The sequence below is a fragment of the Erythrolamprus reginae genome, chromosome 10 (assembly GCF_031021105.1).
Source record: "Erythrolamprus reginae isolate rEryReg1 chromosome 10, rEryReg1.hap1, whole genome shotgun sequence".
Taxonomy (NCBI): Eukaryota; Metazoa; Chordata; class Lepidosauria; order Squamata; family Dipsadidae; genus Erythrolamprus; species Erythrolamprus reginae.
The window spans coordinates 48,600,286-48,619,927 of NC_091959.1; the positions used below are offsets into that span (position 1 = coordinate 48,600,286).

At 45.9% G+C, this 19,642-nt stretch overlaps 1 protein-coding gene across 1 annotated transcript in view; it reads right to left on the reverse strand.

Moving 5' to 3' along the window:
• Positions 1-19,642, reverse strand: part of CLIP1 (CAP-Gly domain containing linker protein 1) — an 84,857-nt gene that overhangs the window by 21,629 nt on the left and 43,586 nt on the right. The window contains 10 exon segments of the mRNA XM_070763251.1: positions 1,866-2,126; positions 4,191-6,349; positions 6,352-6,475; positions 9,888-10,096; positions 10,901-11,073; positions 11,986-12,142; positions 13,592-13,675; positions 13,866-13,923; positions 15,304-15,420; positions 17,229-18,173. Of these exon segments, the coding sequence (XP_070619352.1) occupies positions 1,866-2,126; positions 4,191-6,349; positions 6,352-6,475; positions 9,888-10,096; positions 10,901-11,073; positions 11,986-12,142; positions 13,592-13,675; positions 13,866-13,923; positions 15,304-15,420; positions 17,229-18,173 (4,287 nt within the window).

Consider the following 19,642-nt stretch of genomic DNA (forward strand, 5'->3'; position numbering starts at 1 on the left):
CCCGGAGAAGGCCCACTCTGTGGGACCTAATCGGTCGCTGGGATTCGTGTGGCAGAATTAATTAAAAAATACTTCGCGGTTTTTTCCCCTATACCACGTTTTTTTCCATCCGATGACGTCATATGTCATCGCCAAACTAATAATTTTTGCAAATAAATAACAAAAAAAATAATTATTGTTAATAAATAATTATGTTTATAAATATCAGGATCAGTATTCAATGGTGAGTACCAGTAATAACGATGAGTAAATGGTTGTTAAGGGAATGGGAAATGGTAATTCAGGGGTTTAAAGTGTTAAGGGAAGGCTTGTGATTCGGTCCATAGCCAAAAATGGTGTATTTACTTCCGCATCTCTACTTTGCGGAAATTCGACTTTCGCGGGTGGTCTCGGAACGCATCCCCGCGGAAATCGAGGGAACACTGTATTGTATAAATTCTATATATATGTTTTATTTTAAGCATGGTTTGTACTTATTGTACTGTTTTTTTATCCTATGTTGGAGAAAAATTAAATTTTGGGGAAAAAATAAATAAATACATCGACTCTTCTTTCTCAATTTCTCAACGGAAGCCGGAGAGGAAGAGGAGATCCCTTGATTAAAATCCGCAGGGATCTGCCTGTTAATGGTTGGGAGCACTAGATCTCTGCCCGTTGAGCCTTGACCTTGGATCAGAGGGTTCTCACAAGGTCTCGGTAGATTAAAGATAGCCAACTCATTTTATTTATTTATTTATTTGTCAAACAATTATAGGGTGATAATTTGTACAAATAAAACATTAGATAAGTTATGATAAAAAGTAACAAAAGAAGACAATAGGACAGGGACGGTAGGCACAGTGGTGCGCTTATGTGCTTACTGGCAGTTCAAAGTGACAACGGCGCTGCAAAAAGTGACTTGTGGCCGTTTTCCACACTTGGCAATTGATTTAGACTTATATACCGCTTCGTGGTGCTTTCACAGCCCTCTCTAAGCGGTTTACAAAGTAGGCCTCTTGCCCCCAACAATCTGGGTCCCCATTTGAGCCACCTCGGAAGGAGGGAAGGTTGAGTCAACCTGGAGCCGGTGGTGAGATTTGAACTGCTGAACAACAGCTAGCAGTTAGCAGTAGAGCCTGCAGTGCTGCACTCTAACCACTGCGCCACTCCAGCTGTCTTCCTTCCTCCCTTCCTCCCTCATTCCCTCCCTCTCCTTCTGTCTCTTTGTCTCTCCTTCCTTCTTTTCTTTCTTTCTTTCCTTCCTTTCTTCCCTCCCTCCCTCTCCTTCTGTCTCTTTGGCTTTCCTTTCTTTCTCTCTCTCTTTCTTTCCTTCCTTCCTTTCTTCCCTCCCTCTCCTTCTGTCTCTTTGTCTCTCTCCTTTCTTTCTTTCTTTCTTTCTTTCTTTCTCTCTTTCCCTCCTTCCTTCCTTCCCACTTCATACTGCTTTGACAGCCCTCTCTAAGCCTCTTGCCCCCAACAATCTGGGTCCTCATTTGACCCACCCGGGAAGGAAGGAAGGTTGAGTCGACCTTGAGCCGGTGGTGGGATTTGAACTGCTGAACTACAGCTAGCAGTTAGCTGAAGTAGAGCCTGCGGTGCTCTCTAACCACTGCGCCCCCGTGGCCTCCTACATCCAAAGTGTGAATCCTGCATGTATTTTGGGGGGGGGGGTGTTAATTTGAAATACGGGCCATGACTCCTCCCTTACCAAGTCTTAGGGCCTTTTCTCCTTCCTTCCCTTTCCTTCCTTCTCTTTCCTCCCTCCCTCCCTCCCTCTCCTTCTGTCTCTTTGGCTTTCCTTTCTTTCTTTCTCTCTTTCCTTCCTTCCTTTCTTCCCTCCCTCCCTCTCCTTCTGTCTCTTTGTCTCTCCTTCCTTCCTTTCTTTCTTTCTTTCTTTCCTTCCTTCTCTTTCCTCCCTCCCTCCCTCTCCTTCTCTGTCTCTTTGTCTCTCTCTCTTCTTTCTTTTTCTTTCTTTCTTTCTTTAGCAGAGATTAAAAATTTTTATTTACCTCTTTTTTCAGCTTCTGGCTGATCTGCCTGGACTCTTCGAAGGAGGCCAAGATCTCCGTCTTCTCTTTATGGAGGGCGTCTTTCTCTTTGGTCACTTGCTCCACGATCTGCAAAGCATCTTCTGCCGTTTTTGCAGTCTAGGAGATTTAAAACAAATCTTTTAAAAAATCTTCTTTTCTAAAAAATAAGAAATATAAAAACCAGGCGACAAGATGTCGAAGACGGTGGCAGGTTTACCATCGCGAGGACAACCTGGGGACCTGGGGAGCTCTCTCTCTCGCATAAACTGGGCCACTGTGATGGTGGCTGAGGATTATGGGAGCTGCAGTCCGAGCTCTCTGCAGGGGTCCAGGTTGCCTGCCTCTGACTGCCTACCTATAACAGCGGTTTTTTCCCAATTTTCGGAACTTTTAAGAAGCGTAGACTTCAACTCCCAGGATTCATAGCTGGCTGGAGAATCTTGGGAGTTGAAGTCCACACTTAAAAGTCCCTGCTGCTCTTTTGTCAATAGTGTTTCTCTCGAGTAAGCAGCGAGTTCAAGGCTCAAATCCAGACTGAGCGTGAAACCAAACCTTCCATCGTTTTCGCGCCAGTAGTACAATTAAATCTACCGTTCCATGCAGAAATTAAAGGACAAACCCATGCTAGCATTATCCGTGGCCCCCATTTCAATTATGTGCGTGAATTATTATTATTATTATCATTTTTTAAAATTACTCTTGATCATTTAGGAGAGCGCTTCACCACCAACAGATTTTTTTTTGTTTTAAAAAAGAATATTAAAAATTGGAAGAGCAACGACCACGCCTCTCAATTTTGAAACATTTCAATAAAGACTTCTAAAATTTAAAGATTGGGCTGGTTAAGACAGAAGAGCGGTTGGAATGATCCTTGAAGGTTTTAATTAAAATGGAAGGACGGACGATTCAGCCTCCTAATTTCTCCTCTGTTGGTGCGAAGCCCAAACCTGATTGTGAATAAAAAGGTACAAAATTTGCAACGTCCATTTTGCAAGATACAGTGGTCCCTCTACTTACGAACTTCATTCGTTCCGTGACCAGGTTCTTAAGTAGAGAAGTTTGTAAGAAGCAGCAATTTTCCCTATAGGAATCAATGTAAAAGCACATAATGCGTGCGATTGGGGAAACCACAGGGAGGGTGGAGGCCCTGTTCCCTCCCAGGAGATTCCTAGAGAGGCCCCACGGAGGCTTCTCCCTGCCTTTTCCGGCCCTGTTTCCTCCCAGGAGATTCCTAGAGAGGCCCCACGGAGGCTTCTCCCTGCTTTTTCCGGTCCTGTTTCCTCCCAGGAGATTCCTAGAGAGGCCCCACGGAGGCTTCTCCCCACCTTTCCCACCCTGTTTCCTCCCAGGAGATTCCTAGAGAGGCCCCACGGAGGCTTCTCTCCGCCTTTTCTGGCCCTGTTTCCTCCCAGGAAATTCCTAGAGAGGCCCCATGGAGGCTTCTCCCTGCCTTTTCCCACCCTGTTTCCTCCCAGGAGATTCCTAGAGAGGCCCCACGGAGGCTTCTCCCTGCCTTTTCCCACCCTGTTTCCTCCCAGGAGATTCCTAGACAGACCCCACGGAGGCTTCTCCCTGCTTTTTCCGGCCCTGTTTCCTCCCAGGAGATTCCCAGAGAGGCCCCACAGAGGCTTCTCCCTGCCTTTTTTCCAGTTACAGTTTCGGAGGCTCGGGTTTGTAAGTGGAAAATGGTTCTTGAGAAGAGGCAAAAAAATCTTGAACGCCCAGTTCTTATCTAGAAATGTTTGTAAGTAGAGGTGTTCTTAGGTAGATGTACCACTGTATTCTGCTTAAAATCGGCTATTTTGAGCCAACTGGACAAGGGATAGAGAGAGGGAGGAGGGGTAACCATCGGTTTACAAGATGCCAATTGAAAACAAGACCCCTTCCAATTCAATGGGGGATCAATGGTGCCCAATTGCATGTCCACAAGGCCTTTTTATTCACAATTGAAGAGCCGGTTGGACTACTCAGTGGAGCCCTACAAGCTTCCCTCGGTCACATCATTCCAGCTGTGGAAAAGAGATGCCCGTCACCCTATCCATCCACTTAATCTGCTATCCGTAAAGAGAATTAAGAAGGGTGATTTCCAAGGGTGTGCGATCGTGCAGAATTAAGTGCAGACACAGGAACCGATTAGTGTGATTGGTGTTAGTAACCTGGGGCCGGTTTAGCTTTCGATACCTCGAATCTTTGCATGACCGCCTGAGCCTGCAGACCTTCAATGTCTTCCAGTTTCAAGACCAGCTCGTCCCTTTCCTTCTGAAGGGCCTGGTTTTTGTTCTGGGCCACCAGGAGATTCCCGGACATCTCACTGTTGGCTTGGGCCAAGAGGGTGACCTCCTCGTGTAGCTTGTAGTAGTCCTTGGAGAAGGCCTCCTTCTCCTTCAAGATCTCTTCCTTGATGGCCAGGAGATGCTTCTGCTCCAGCACCAACATCTCGTTCTCTTGGAGCAGCTTCGACCGTTCCAGCTCGCTGGTTTGGTGGCTGGCACGGAGGTCTTCCAAGATTTTGGAGACGCTGCTGTGAAGTTCCTGCAACTCCGCTTTGGACTTGGTCAGAGCCGCAAAGTCCTTCTTCAGCTTCTCGATGTTGGAAGCCAGCTGGTCCGTCTCGGCCCTGAGGACCTCTTTCTCCTTCATGATTTCTTCCAATCTGGACTGGCTCTTCAGCTTCTCCCCTTTCAGCCGGTCACTTTCGACCGACAGCTCCTTGTTTTGGAGAGCCAGCTGTTCCTTCTCCGCCTCTAAGCGGCTGATGGCGTTGTGGAGCTGGGTGTTCTCGACCAGGAACGACTCCTTCTCCAGCGTACGTCCTTCCCGCTCTATCGTCAGGTTGTTGTAGATGGTCTTGACCTCTTTGGTCAACTTCTGGCACTCTTCTTGCAAGTGGGCCTTCTCTTTGGACAGGACCTCCTTCTCCAGCGAGCTGCTCTTGAACGAAGCCGCGAGGAGCTGCTTGGCGTGGAGCAAGGCGGAGTACTCGTTTTCCAACACGGTTTTGGCGCTCTGGGTCTCTTTCAGGATCTTGGAGAGCTCCGCTTTGTATCGGACGAGGTCCTGGTTCTCTACGATCTTCTGGTCCAGCTCTCGCTTCAGGGTTTCGGCACTGCCCTGCAGCTTGGCCTTGTCTTGGACCAACATCCTTTTGGCGGAAATGTCCAGCTCGTGCTTCTTCTTCAGTTCGCACACGGCTTTGGCGGCGGACTGCTTCTCGGCCAGGAGCTCAGCGCACTTGGCTTCCAAAGAGACCTTCTCCTTGGCCAGGCTCTCGTTCTGCTTCTTGAGCTTCAGCGCCTTCTGAGAGGCCACCTCTTTCTCCGCGCTCAACTGGCCCAGCTTCTCGTTCAAGGTCTTCTCCACCACGGCCGCTTCTTCGGACGTCTGGGCCAGCTTTTCCGAAAGGTTCTTGTTTTCGTTCCACAGCTCCTCCCGTTCGGCGGTCAGCCTCTTCTCGGAGCAAACCAAGGCCTCCTTCTCTTGCAAGAGCTGAATCAGCTCGGTGTCCGTCGACGCCCTGCTGGCTTTGATCTCCTCCAGGAGTTTCGAAAGGCTGGCGTGAGTGGCCTCCAGTTGGTTCTTGTCTTTGGTGACCCTCTTGAGCTCTTTGTCGGAGAACTCCAGCCGCGACTGGAGGTCTTCTCTTTTCAACTGAAGCTCCCGTTTCTCCTCAAGAGCCTGCTGGAAGGTTTTCCGTCTCTCCTCCTGGGATTTCAACAGGGCCTCCTTGTCAGACTGCAGATCCTGGCTGGTTTGCAGAAGCCCGTCCCGTTCCCTCTTCAGAGCCAGATGCTTGTTTTCCAGATCCAGATGTTTTCCCAAGAGCGAATCCCTCTCAGCGGCCAAGGTGGTCACCTCTTGAAGGAGCTCTTTTTGGTCCCGTGCCATGTCTTCGTAGGAGCTCTTCAACTTCTGGATGACGTCGTCCTTATCCTTGAGAAGAGCGGCGTTCTCCTCGGAGAGCTTCCTCTGGCAATCCTCCAGTTCTTCCCGTTGGCTGATGTGCTTCCGACATTCCTGGGCCAAGGCCTCGCTGCGGCCTTGAAGCTCCTCCACCTGACCCAGGAGAGCCGCCCTGGATGTGCGTAGAGCGTCGTTCTCCCGCGTGATCTTGAGGAGGTCTTCTTGGGCGGCCTCGATCTCCAGAAGCAGCCTTCCCTTCTCGGAGATCAGCTCGTCGTTCTTCTCCTTTTCCTGCTGAGTTTTGATCTCCGCGTCCTGCTTCTCCTTGACCGTCCTTTTGTTCTCCAGGTTAAGCTCCTCGTTCACCGTCCAGAGTTTCTCCTGATCTTGTTTCAACAGCCCAATCTTGGACTCCAAGTCTACCAGCTTGGATAACAAGGACCTTTTTCTAACTTTAACGCATTCCCTTCCTGCGCCAAGACTTCCTTCTTGGCTATCAGGGCCCTCATCTCCTCTGACATAAGTTCAACCTCTTTCCTGGCTGCTGCTAACATAGAGGTTAAGGACTACACCAACAAAGGACGGGGGAGAAAGGGGAGACAAAACACAAGAAGAATGAGGTCAAGCAGACGAGCGTGGATTAATAAATAGCACGACTATTCCAAAATAAGGCTAAGCGGGTTTATATAGTGACACACAGAAAGCCTGGCATAAAGACTATCCAAGTCACTGGACGTGTAGCAAGGAATGCCTACGTGTAATAGTAAGGCATTACACCAGGTGTCTACGGAGGTCCTCAGTAATCCAGTTCATGGTTGCCTCCAAGGTGCTTTATCAAGAGGCAGCTGGACTTCCTGGTTTTTCCTTTCGCTTCTCATCCGAGAAGCTTCTTCAACTGTTCTTTAGAACCGGAGGAAGCTTCTAGGATGAGAAGCAAAACCTCTTAAAAAAAAAAACCCTGGAAGTCCAGTTGGCTCTTGAAAAAGCACCTTTGGGACCGTTACATCATGTATTAATTTATTTTATTGATTGATTAGCCCTTGGGTCAGATCAGAGTGCCAGAAACAAATTATTAGTAAAATTTGATAAAAGCAATTTAAAATGGAACTGGATAAAATACAACTTAAAATGGAATAAAATTGGTATGAGCCATCGGACCTCAAAAATACACTTTCCCCCCAAAATATTCCCATAATTTTGGCCACTACTGTAACTGTTGTGGTGGACTTCTCATGTACTTCAGAGGTTCGAAGCAAAAACTCTCCAGGATCCAGCTTTTGCTTAACCAAGGAAGACTAAAGTTCATTCTTTGGATTTATAATTTTATTTTTTAGCTTTTGCCTCACTTGGCCAACAAATATAAATGATCAGAATCTCATCGCTGATCTGTGTGTCAATATATACCCCACGTATTCAGGTATAGGGATTGCCAAACACAAAGCTGAAAGCCCAGGGACAATAATAAATGGGAGATGAATGACAGGGATCATTTTCAAGAGAGGCAAAATAAAAAGACTATTAGAACCGAAAACGGTTCTCAGCCAGCAAAGAACATGACCAATTGCTGTAGGAAGTTAAGCAGCGAGGAACACCCGTTACGATAACCTTGTTTCTGGCACAGGTTATACATTTGAGCAGAATAAGGAGCATTTTAAGCATCCCAAGAAAGCCTATGAAATGTTAGCAAATGGAAGAATAGCAAATAGTTTATATGCTGTTTTTATTACTGTTGTTAGCCGCCCCGAGTCTACGGAGAGGGGCGGCATACAAATCCAATAGATAGATAGATAGATAGATAGATAGATAGATAGATAGATAGATAGATAGATAGATAGATAGATAGATAGATAGATAGATGAGATAGATAGATGAGATAGATAGATGAGATAGATAGATAGACAGATGATATATAGCTAAATGAGATAGATAGATAGATAGATAGATAGATAGATAGATGATAGATAGATAGATAGATTAGATAGATAGATGATAGATAGATAGATGAGATAGATAGATGATAGATAGATAGATAGATTAGATAGATAGATGATAGATAGATAGATGAGATAGATAGATGATAGACAGATAGATAGATGAGATAGATAGATGAGATAGATAGATAGATAGATAGATAGATAGATAGATGATAGATATAGATAGATAGATGATAGATAGATAGATAGATAGATAGATAGATAGATAGATAGATAGATAGATAGATAGATAGATAAAATTAGGAAGGACTTTAGAGGCGTAGAGTTGGGTTTTTCAACCTTGGCCATTTTTAAGACCCATGGAGTGCAACTCCCAGAATTCTAGGAGTTCAACTCCATGGTCTTAAAGGGGCCACGCTTGGAAAATCTTGGCCGAGAAGACAAGCTGGGATACCAATTGGATTCGCTGCTCCATCGCTAAACGCTTTTGAAAAGAGATTGGACAACCGTTTTGTCCGAATGTTATAGGACTTCCTGTTTGTCCAGAGGGAGTCAGAATACAACAACAGAGTTGGAAGGGACCTTCGAGATCTTCTAGTCCAACCCCCTGCTTAGGCAGGAAACCCTACACCACTTAAGACAAATGGTTATCCAACATCTTCTTAAAATCTTCCAGTGTTGGAGCATTCACAACTTCTGGAGGCAGGCTGTTCCACTGGTTAATTGTTCTCACTGCCAGGAAATTTCTCCTTAGTTCTAAGTTGGGTTGGACCTCCAGGGTCCCTTGCAACTCGGTTATTCTCTCTCTGAGCTTGGTGGCTTTCTTGCAAACGTTTCATAACTCTGTAATACTATCTGTGCTAGAAGGGAAAGAGGTTTGCGGATTGGAGAAGGGGGACTTCAGGCTCCTTGATGCTCTCTGAGCTTGGTGGTGGTTCTTGTGGACGTTGCCCAATTCGGCAACGCCATCAGTGCAAGGGTTCTGAAACATCTGCATGAAAACCGCCACGCTCAAAAAGCATCAACTTCTGCTCAACACGGGCTTTCCCAACCTGCCTTCCATTGAGGACCTGTAGACTGCACAAGTCAAAAAGAGGGCTGTGGAAATATTTGCTGACCCCTCGCATCCTGGACACAAATTGTTTCAACTCCTACCCTCAAAACGTCGCTAGAGAGCCCTGCACACCAAGACAACTAGGCACAAGGACAGTTTTTTCCTGAACGCCATCACTCTGCTTAACCAATAATTCCCTCAAAACCCTCAGACTTTTAACTAAATCTGCACTTCTATTCCTACTAGTTTTGCTCATCATTCCTATCATCCTTCTGCCGCACGAATCCCAGCGACCGGTTAGGTCCCACAGAGTGGGCCTTCTCCGGGTCCCATCAACAAAACAATGTCGTTTGGCGGGCCCCAAGGGAAGAGCCTTCTCTGTGGCGGCCCCGGCCCTCTGGAACCAACTCTCCCCGGGGATTACAATTGCCCCCATCCTCCTCGCCTTTTGTAAGCTCCTTAAAACCCACCTCTGCCGTTAGGCATGGGGGAACTGAGATATTCTTTCCCCCTAGGCCCTTACAATTTACGCATGTTATGTCTGTTTGTATGGATGTTTGGTTTTACAATAAGGGTTTTTTAGTTGTTTTAGTATTGGATTTACATGCTGTTTTTAATTACTTGTTAGCCGCCCCGAGTCTACGGAGAGGGGCGGCATACAAATCCAATAAATAAATAAATAAATAAATCCTTTTCCTCCCACTCAGGACTGTATGACTGTCACTTGTTGCTTGTATCCTAAGAGTTTTATTAATATTGATTGTTTCTTCGTTGCTTATTGGACCCCTATGACAATCATTAAGTGTTGGACCTCATGATTCTTGACAAATGTCTCTTTTTCTTTTATGTACACTGAGAGCATTTGCACCAGAGACAAATTCCTTGTGTGTCCAATCACGCTTGGCCAATAAAGAATTCTATTCTATTCTATTCTATTCTATTCTATTCTATTCTATTCTATTCCTCGTCGGGACAAAGACAGATCCACACCTTCGCGTGTTCCGCTTCCGTCTTCAACTCCTGGGCCTGCTTCTCCAACTCGCTGTTGGCCTTCTGGGTCTCCGCGAGCAGCTCCTCCTTCTCCTGGAGCTCCCGCTGGACTTCCTTGACCGCTTCTTCGTGCCGGGCGCCCATTTCCGACTGCATTTTCTCACTGGCGGCTTGGAGCTGTTTATGCTCCTCTTGGTGAGCGGCTATTTCTTCTCCTGCAAAAAAAAGAGAAAGAAACAGGCAGAGGGACATTGAAGGCAGGGGTTTCCACCCCCCTCCCTGGTTTTATAAGCCAGGGGTGTCAAAATCAAGGGCCGGGGATTAGATTTGGCCCTCGGGGTGCTTAGATCTGGCCGGCGGGATCAGCCTGGGGACAGCGAAGGACCAGCCCCACAGGGCATCAAGGTTGACTCGGCCTTCCCTCCTTCCGAGGTGGGTCAAATGAGGACCCAGATTGTTGGGGGCAAGAGGCCGATTCTGTAATCCACTTAAAGAGGGCTGTGAAGCACTGTGAAGCGGTATATAAGTCTAAGGGCTATTGCTATTTTTTCCTTCCTTCCTTCCTTCCTTCCTCCCTCCTCTCTCTTTGTCTCTCTCTCTTCTTCCTTTCCTTCCTTCCTTTCTTTCCTTCCTTCCTTCCATCCTTCCTTCCTTCCTTCCTGTGTAAAATTAGGACCCAGACTGTTGGGGGAAATTCACTGATTCTGTAAACTATTTAGAGAAGGCTGGAAAGAGTGCTATTGTTATTTTCCTTCCTTCCTTCCTTCCCTTCATTCCTTCCTTTCCTTCCTTCATTCCTTCCTTTCCTTCATCCCTCATTCCTTCCTTCCTTCCTCCCTCCTTCCCTTCTTCCTTTCCTTCATCCCTCCTTCCTTCCTTTCCCCCTTCCTTCCTTTCCTCCCTCCCTTTCCTTCCTTCCTTCGTTCCTTTCCTTTGTTTGTTCCTTCCCTCCCTCCTTCCTTCCCTCCCTCCCTTCTTCCCTCCCTCTCTCCATCCTTCCCCCCCTCCCCTGGTTCTTACCAGGCTGCCTAATTTGCTCTTCATCTTCTCCTCTTCCTCCTGATGTCGCGCCAGGGTCTCTCCCTGCCTCTTTTCCGCCTGACGGGCCGCCTGCTCCAAATTCTCCTGCAACTGAGCCGTAACTGTGTCGGCCTTGGTGAGTCGCACCTGAAGCTCTTCCACCTGCCTAAAATGGGACAGCAGCACAATGAGGGTCAGGGTGGCCACCCCAGTTGGGTGGGTTGGAGGATACGCAAGCTTCCATGTTTATGTTTATTAGATTTGTATGCCGCCCCTCTCCGCAGACTCGGGGCGGCTCACAACACAATAAAACAGTTCATGACAAATCTAATAATTTACTATTTAAAATATTTTAAAAATCCCCATTATTAAACAGACATACACACAAGCATACCATACATAAATTGTATAGGCCCGGGGGAGATACTGTATTTCAGTTCCCCCATGCCTGACGACAAAGGTGGGTTTTAAGCAGTTTACGAAAGGCAAGGAGGGTAGGGGCAGTTCTAATCTCTGGGGGGAGCTGGTTCCAGAGAGTCGGGGCCGCCACAGAGAAGGCTCTTCCCCTGGGTCCCGCCAGACGACATTGTTCAGTCAACGGGATCCGGAGAAGGCCGACTCTGTGGGACCTAATCGGTCGCTGGGATTCGTGCAGCAGAAGGCAGTCCCTGAGATAATCTGGTCCGATGCCATGAAGGGCTTTATAGGTCATAACCAACACTTTGAATTGTGATTGGAAACTGATCGGCAGCCAATGCAGACTGCGGAGTGTTGGTGTGACATGGGCATATTTAGGGAAGCCCATGATAGCTCTCGCAGCTGCATTCTGCACGATCTGAAGTTTCCAAACACTCTTCAAAGGTCGCCCCATGTAGATGATGGCGAAACCTCTTCCCATGGTCATTCTAGGGGCGAGATTTTGGCTTTCACTCTTGCATCTACGGCAGTGGCCAAAATTGTGGAAACCTTTTTCGGGAAAAGCGTATTTTCTAAAAGTAGCTATTAACACGACTTTTTTGGGGGGAGTAGGGGGGCGCAGAAGCCTAAAGAGGTTTCTTTAGAGGGGGAGTGGATTTACTTCTCTTTGAGTCGTAGGGCGTCATTCATTTTGGTCATCTGGGAAGAGTTGTCGCCCGAAGACTTAATGATTTCTGCAACTTCATTTTCAAGCTTGGTTTTGGCCTCCACCAGCTGCTGCTCTTTAAATTCTCGTTCTTTCAGCATCTTCTCCATGGCTGGACAAGGAGACAAGAAAGGCAGGTGGTTTTACAAAGATACCCTCCACCCTACTTATGACTGTAGGACTGTAACGTGTTGCTTGTATCCTTAAGAATTTATATTAATATTGATTGTTTCCTGATTGCTTATTTGACCCCTATGACAATCATTAAGTGTTGGACCTCATGATTCTTGACAAATGTATTTTGTCTTTTATGTACACTGAGAGCATCTGCATTAAGACAAATTCCTTGTGTGTCCAATCACACTTGGCCAATAAAGAATTCCATTCCGTTCCATTCCATTCTATTCTATTCCATGATTCTGTTCTATTTTATTCCATGATTCTATACTATTCTATTCTATTCTATCATTCTATTCTATTCTATTCTATTCTTCCATTGAGGTTAAAAGGGAGGGAATTGACAGAGATGGCGAAAGGGGCTGTTTTAAATACAGAATTTATCTAATTTTGTCTCTATAAATTGTCCTGGACTTGCAACAGTTACGTAGTTTAGTGATTGTGTAGTGTAGTTTAGTGAAGCAAAAACTTCAGAAGAGAAGGATTTAGGGGTCGTGATTTCTGACAGTCTCAAAATGGGTGAGCAGTGTGGTCGGGCGGTAGGAAAAGCAAGTAGGATGCTTGGCTGCATAGCTAGAGGTACAACAAGCAGGAAGAGGGAGATTGTGATCCCCTTATATAGAGCGCTGGTGAGACCACATTTGGAATACTGTGTTCAGTTCTGGAGACCTCACCTACAAAAAGATATGGACAAAATTGAAGGGGTCCAGAGACGGGCTACAAGAATGGTGGAAGGTCTTAAGCATAAAACGTATCAGGAAAGACTTCATGGACTCAATCTGTAGAGTCTGGAGGACAGAAGGAAAAGGGGGGACATGATCGAAACATTTAAATATATTAAAGGGTTAAATAAGGTTCAGGAGGGAAGTGTTTTTAATAGGAAAGTGAACACAAGAACAAGGGGACACAATCTGAAGTTAGTTGGGGGAAAGATCAAAAGCAACGTGAGAAAATATTATTTCACTGAAAGAGGAGTAGATCCTTGGAACAAACTTCCAGCAGATGTGGTTGGTAAATCCACAGTAACTGAATTTAAACATTCCTGGGATAAATATATATATCCATCCTAAGATAAAATACAGGAAATAGTAGAAGGGCAGACTAGATGGACCATGAGGTCTTTTTCTGCCGTCAATCTTCTTTGTTTCTGTTTCCAAGTTACAATGACACTAAAAAAAAAGTGATTTATGACCTGTATTCACACTATTCATTACTTGGAAACTGTTTTTGGAGTTTTTGTGCAAAATTGGAAAAAGAAATATGAAACTAGGATTTGAGGTTGGAATGGTTTTGCATGGGAGGAATGGCTCCCAGTGTGAACCAAGGTGTGTTATTTTTGAATTCAACTGTAGTGGGGGAAAAAAATACTGCGGCTTTTTCTTACCTGTCAAATGAGATCTCAGCTGATCGACTTCGCTTGACAGCTGGGTAAACTGCAGTTCTTTTTGGTTTAGTTTTTCAAGAGTTTCTAAAAAGGATGAAATTTGCAAGGTTAGTCAGAGTTCGGCCCAGCTCCTTAAAGATAATTTTTTTTTCTTAAATTGCGCGAGCTGTTTAAGATTTAAAACAAGAGATAAAAGAAAACACTGCATCCCTTCTTCCTCCATACTCCATCTTTTAAAAAAAATCAAAGCGAGTTGCATTCATGAGAATCCTACCTTGCATAGAGTTTTGTACAATTTTTGCCTCGTCAGCACCCTTGGTGAATTTTTCTTTCTACAAAACAAGAGAGAGAAAGTACATTTGGCTGAATGGAGCAACGTAAACACGCTAAACAATGAGTTGAAATGATGCATCTTGAGATGCTAAGAGCCTGAAACAACTTTAAGCCAGGATCCTTCCCAAAAATGCTACTTGGATTCTTTGCAACATCTGGTTAGTCTTCAAGGATTAGCTTAACATTACTTGACAACTGCAAATCTCCCAGACCTGTTTTCTAAAAATATTGGGGGGGAAATGTTGTTTGTACAAATAATCCTCAAATTACGATTGTAATCGAAGCCAGAGACACAATACTGTTGGCCTTCTCCAGGTCCCGTCGACTAAACCAGTGATTTTCAACCTTTTTTGAGCCGTGGCACATTTTTTTCATTTACGAAACCCTGGGGCACATGGAGCGGGGGGGAGGGGGGCTAAAAACAGTTTGAACAAAAAAATTCTCTCTCTTTCTTCCTCCCCTTCGCTCTATTTCTTTCTCCCTCCCTCTTTCTCTCCCTTCCTTCCTCTTTCTTTCTCTCTCTCCATCCCTCTTTCTTTCTCTTCCTTCCTTCCTCTCTTTTTTGCTCTCTTTCTCCCTCCCTCCCGACGTACCTCTATGTCTTTCTCTCTCTCTTGCTTTCTTTCTCTTGTTCTCTTTCTCTCTCTCTTGCTCTTTCTCTCTCTTGCTTTCTTTCTCTCTCTCTTGCTTTCTTTCTCTCTTGCTTTCTCTCTCTCTTGCTTTCTTTCTCTCTGAGCTTCGCGGCACACCTGACCATGTCTCGCGGCACACTAGTGTCCCATGGCACACTGGTTGAAAAACACTGGACTAAACAATGTCGTCTGGCGGGTCCCAGGGGAAGAGCCTTCTCTGTGGCGGCCCCGACTCTCTGGAACCAGCTCTCCCCGGAGATTAGAACTGCCCCCACCCTCCTTGCCTTCCGTAAACTTCTTAAAACTCACCTCTGCCGTCAGGCATGGGGGAATTGAGGCATTCCTCCCCCCTCTCCCCCGGGCCTATACAATTTATGTATGGTATGTCTGTGTGTATGTCTGGTTTAATAATGTTTTTTAAAAAAATTATTAAATTTATTAGATTTGTTGTGAATTGTTTTATTATATGTTGTGAGCCGCCCCGAGTCTACGGAGAGGGGCGGCATACAAATCTAATAAATAAATAAATAGATAAATAAATAAATAAATACATGCATTGTTCCACAGTGCTCTGACCACACCACTGCAAATTTAATTTGGCCTTTTTTGGGGGGAGGGGGACCGTCTTACCTTAAAAGGACCGAACGCCTCTGAAAGAGGATAGCTGAGAAAGCTGCCAACTGCCCCCTCAAAGCCCTGAAGCAAAGCTCTGGAGTGGACCGGCCCCATCGCCCGGCAGCTACTCACCAGATCCTCCAGCTCTTTCTCCAAAGAATCTTTAAGTTGGTTGACCGTGCCCAAATGGTGCTCGAGGTCCAGCAGCTTTTTCTCCCTCGCTTGCAGTTCTTTGACAAGACTAGCAGCCTAGCCAGGTGGACCCGGGAGGGGGGGTGGATGGAGAAATGGACAGTTACCCAAAGGAAACAGAAAAACAAAGCGAGGAGGAGTGGAAAATGCAGGCGAAATCAAAAACACATTGATGGACAGAAAATGAAGGGAAGTGTTCAATGCCCTGGGGTGGCATTCGGACATGACGCTGATGGATTGTGAGCCGGGGTGGCGCAGGGGTTAGAGCGCAGCACTGCAGGCTACTTCAGCCAACTGATAGTTCAGCAGTTCAAATCTCACCACCGCCTCAAGGTTGACTCAGCCTTCCGTCCTTCTGAGGTGGGTCAAATGAGGACCCAGATTGTTGGGGGCAAGAGGCTGAGTCTGTAAACTGCTTAGAGAGGGCTGTGAAAGCACCACAAAGCAGTATATAAGTCTAAGAGCTATTGCTATTCCTTCCTTCCTTCCTTCCTTCCTTCCTTCCTTCCTTCCTTCCTTCCTTCCTTCCTTCCTTCCTTGGTGGGTCAAATGAGGACCCAGATTGTTGGGGGCAAGAGGCTGACTCAGTAAACTGCTTAGAGAGGGCTGTGAAAGCACCACAAAGCAGTATATAAGTCTAAGAGCTATTGCTATTCCTTCCTTCCTTCCTTCCTTCCTTCCTTCCTTCCTTCCTTCCTTCCTTCCTTCCTTCCTTGGTGGGTCAAATGAGGACCCAGATTGTTGGGGGCAAGAGGCTGACTCTCTGTAAACCGCGTAGAGAGGGCTGTAAAAGCACCGTGAAGCGGTATATAAGTCTAAGAGCTATTGCTTTTCCTTCCTTCCTTCCTTCCTTCCTTCCTTAATTCCTTCCTTCCTTCCTTCTTTCCTTCCTTCCTTCCTTCCTTGGTGGGTCAAATGAGGACCCAGATTGTTGGGGGCAAGAGGCTGACTCTCTGTAAACCGCGTAGAGAGGGCTGTAAAAGCACTATGAAGTGGTAGATAAGTCTAAGAGCTATTGCTATTCCTTCCTTCCTTCCTTCCTTCCTTAATTCCTTCCTTTGTGGGTCAAATGAGGACCCAGATTGTTGGGGGCAAGAGGCTGACTCTCTGTAAACCGTTTAGAGAGGGTTGTAAAAGCAGTGTGAAGCGGTATATAAGTCTAAGAGCTATTGCTATTCCTTCCTTCCTTCCTTCCTTCCTTCCTTCCTTCCTTCCTTCCTTATTTCCTTCCTTAATTCCTTCCTTTGTGGGTCAAATGAGGACCCAGATTGTTGGGGGCAAGAGGCTGACTCTCTGTAAACCGTTTAGAGAGGGTTGTAAAAGCAGTGTGAAGCGGTATATAAGTCTAAGAGCTATTGCTATTCCTTCCTTCCTTCCTTCCTTCCTTCCTTCCTTCCTTCCTTCCTTCCTTCCTTCCTTCCTTCCTTCCTTCCTTCCTTCCTTCCTGATAAGTTTGATGCTTAAGACCTTCCACCATTCTTTTAGCCCGCCTTTGGACCCGTTCAATTTTGTCAATATTTTTTTGTAGGTGAGGACTCCAGAAATTGAACACAGTATTATTCCAAATGTGGTCTCACCAGCGCTCTATGTAGAATCACCATCTCCCTCTTTCTGCTTGTGATACCTCTAGCTATGCAGCCAAGCATCCTACTTGCTTTTCCTACCGCCCGACCACACTGCTCACCCATTTTGAGACTGTCAGAAATAATTCCCTGATTTCCCTATTTCCAGGTTTGCTGGACACCCTGTTTTTTAAATGTATAAAAAAATAAACAGAAATTCCTGGAGTCAACACAAATCAATGGAATGAAGGAATCAAAAGAAAAGACAAACATTAAACCATGGATGGATGTCTGGGTACGAACCTGGCTGCTTTCGTTATTCCTGTCATTTTCTAAACTCTGAATCTTTTTTTGGGCGGCCTCGTTTTCCTCGCCGAGTTTCTCCAACTCCAGTTTACCTTCAGAAAGGGCCACCTGGAGGTCATCCAGACCCGCGAGCTTTGCTTCAGCAGCTTTGACCTTTGCTTTCAAGCTATCGACGGCCTTGCACTGCTCCGCGAACTTCTCCTGGATTCCTTCCAGCTCTTTTACCTTCGTTTCGGAGTCGTGCAGCTTGGCGAGAGTGTCCTCCATTTCCACCAGGTGCTGGTCCTCCGCGCTCTCCAGCTGGGTCTTCAGGGCTTCCAGGCCCCTCTCCTTCTCCGCCGCCGTCTCCCGCAGCTGTCCCTTCAGCGCTTCGATCTCCTTCGCCAGACGCAGCCGCTCGCTCTCTTGCTTCGCCTTCAGGTCCGACGTCGCCGCCTGGTGGTGCTCGCGCATCTTCTCGACCTCCACCTTCAGCTCCGCAAACTCCGCGGCTTGAATCCCGGCGCCTTGGCTGAAGGAGCTCTTCAGATCCTCCATCGCTTGCCGGTGAGAAGCGGCGGCGGATTCCAGCTTCGACTTCCACAGTCCGACCGCCTCTAGATTCTCTTTGTGGCCGGCTTCCAGCTTGGCTTTCAAGGCGCTGTTCTCTCTCGCCATCTTCTCGTTGGAGGACAACAAGGTCTTGATTTCCTTCTGGAAGGACTCCTCGCTGACCTCAAGTTTGTCCCGCAGCGACTTCATCTCCTGCTGATGGTCTTTGTTCAACGAAGCCATCTTCTCTTGAAGAGCGCTGACCTCCTGCAGCAGCGCGAGAGACGCGTCGACGTTGCTCGTTGCTTTACTGGATTCCAACCTCGTCCGTAGCTCGGCGACGTCCTTCTCCCGCAGTACTAGATCTCGCTCCAGTTCCATGATCCGAGACTTTTCAGAGACAGTGGCGACCTAGGGGGAAAAAACAGCATTAAAAAACCACAACAACGGAGGAGAGAATAGGTTTATTAAGGTTTTTAATTAATGGTTAGTTTTATATCTGGCTTCTTTTTATTGCCTTATATTTTATATTGTTGCAAGCCGCCCTTAGTCCTTCGGGATTGGGTGGCACAGATGTTGAATCAAATAAATAAATATGATTAAAGAATGCATTAAAGGGGCCACTGGGGTATTCTAAATACTTCAGTACTAATGTGACGTCTTCAGATCTTCGAACGAGGCCCTCAAAAGCAGTGTGGACTTCCACTCCCAAAATTCCACAGCCAGCCATGCTCATTAAGGAATTCTGGGAGTTGAAGTCCACATGACTTAAAGCAGCCAAGGTTGAGAAACAAAAGGATGTAGAGCAGTGTTTTGACCAAGATAATAGAAACATAGAAGAAAAAAACCTCCTGGTCCATCTCGTCTGCCCTTATAGTATTTCCTGTATTTTATCTTAGGGTGGATCTATGTTTATCCCAGGCATGTTTAAATTCAGTGACTGAGGATTGACCAACCACATCTGCTGGAAGTTTGTTCCAAGCATCTGCTCCTCTTTCCATCAAATAATATTTTCTCCCGTTGCTTCTGATCTTCCCCCCAACTAACTTCAGATTGTGTCCCCTTGTTCTTGGGTTCACTTTCCTATTAAAAACGCTTCCCTCCTGAACCTTATTTAACCCTTTCACGTGTTTAAATGTATCCATCATGTCCCCCCTTTCCCTTCTGTCCTCCAGACTAGACAGATGGAGTTCATGAAGTCTTTCCTGATACGTTTTATGCTTAAGAACTTCCATCATTTTTGTAGCCCGTCTTTGGACCCGTTCTATTTGATCAACATCCTTTTGTAGGTGTGGTCTCCAGAACCTTAACCTTGAAGTTCTGGCAACTCTGATGCTTGCCTTTATATATTTATGACTCCTTTGCTCCCTTTATTGAAATTATTTTACTGGGGCTTCACAATAGCCCGAAAGCTAGCCCACAAAGGAGGATTTTAAATTAAATTAAGATTTAAACTTAATATTAACCGCTCCAAACTTGACTGTAAAAAATATGACTTCAGTAACCTTGTCGAAGTGTGGAACTCATTACCAGACTCCATAGTGTCATCCCCAAACCCCCAACACTTTACCCTTAGATTATCCTCGGTTGACCTCTCCAGATTCCTAAGAGGTCAGTAAGGGGCGTTTACAAGTGCACTAGAGTGCCTTCCGTCCCCTGTCCTATTGCTCTCCTATTATCTCCTCTACCTTTCTTCTATTCCTATATCTCTTCTTCTATTCTTTCATTGATATGTTCTATTCCTATATCTTCTTTTCTATTCTTTCTTAGATATATTTTAGAAACATAGAAACATAGAAGACTGACAGCAGAAAAAGACCTCATGGTCCATCTAGTCTTCCCTTATACTATTTCCTGTATTTTATCTTACAATGGATATA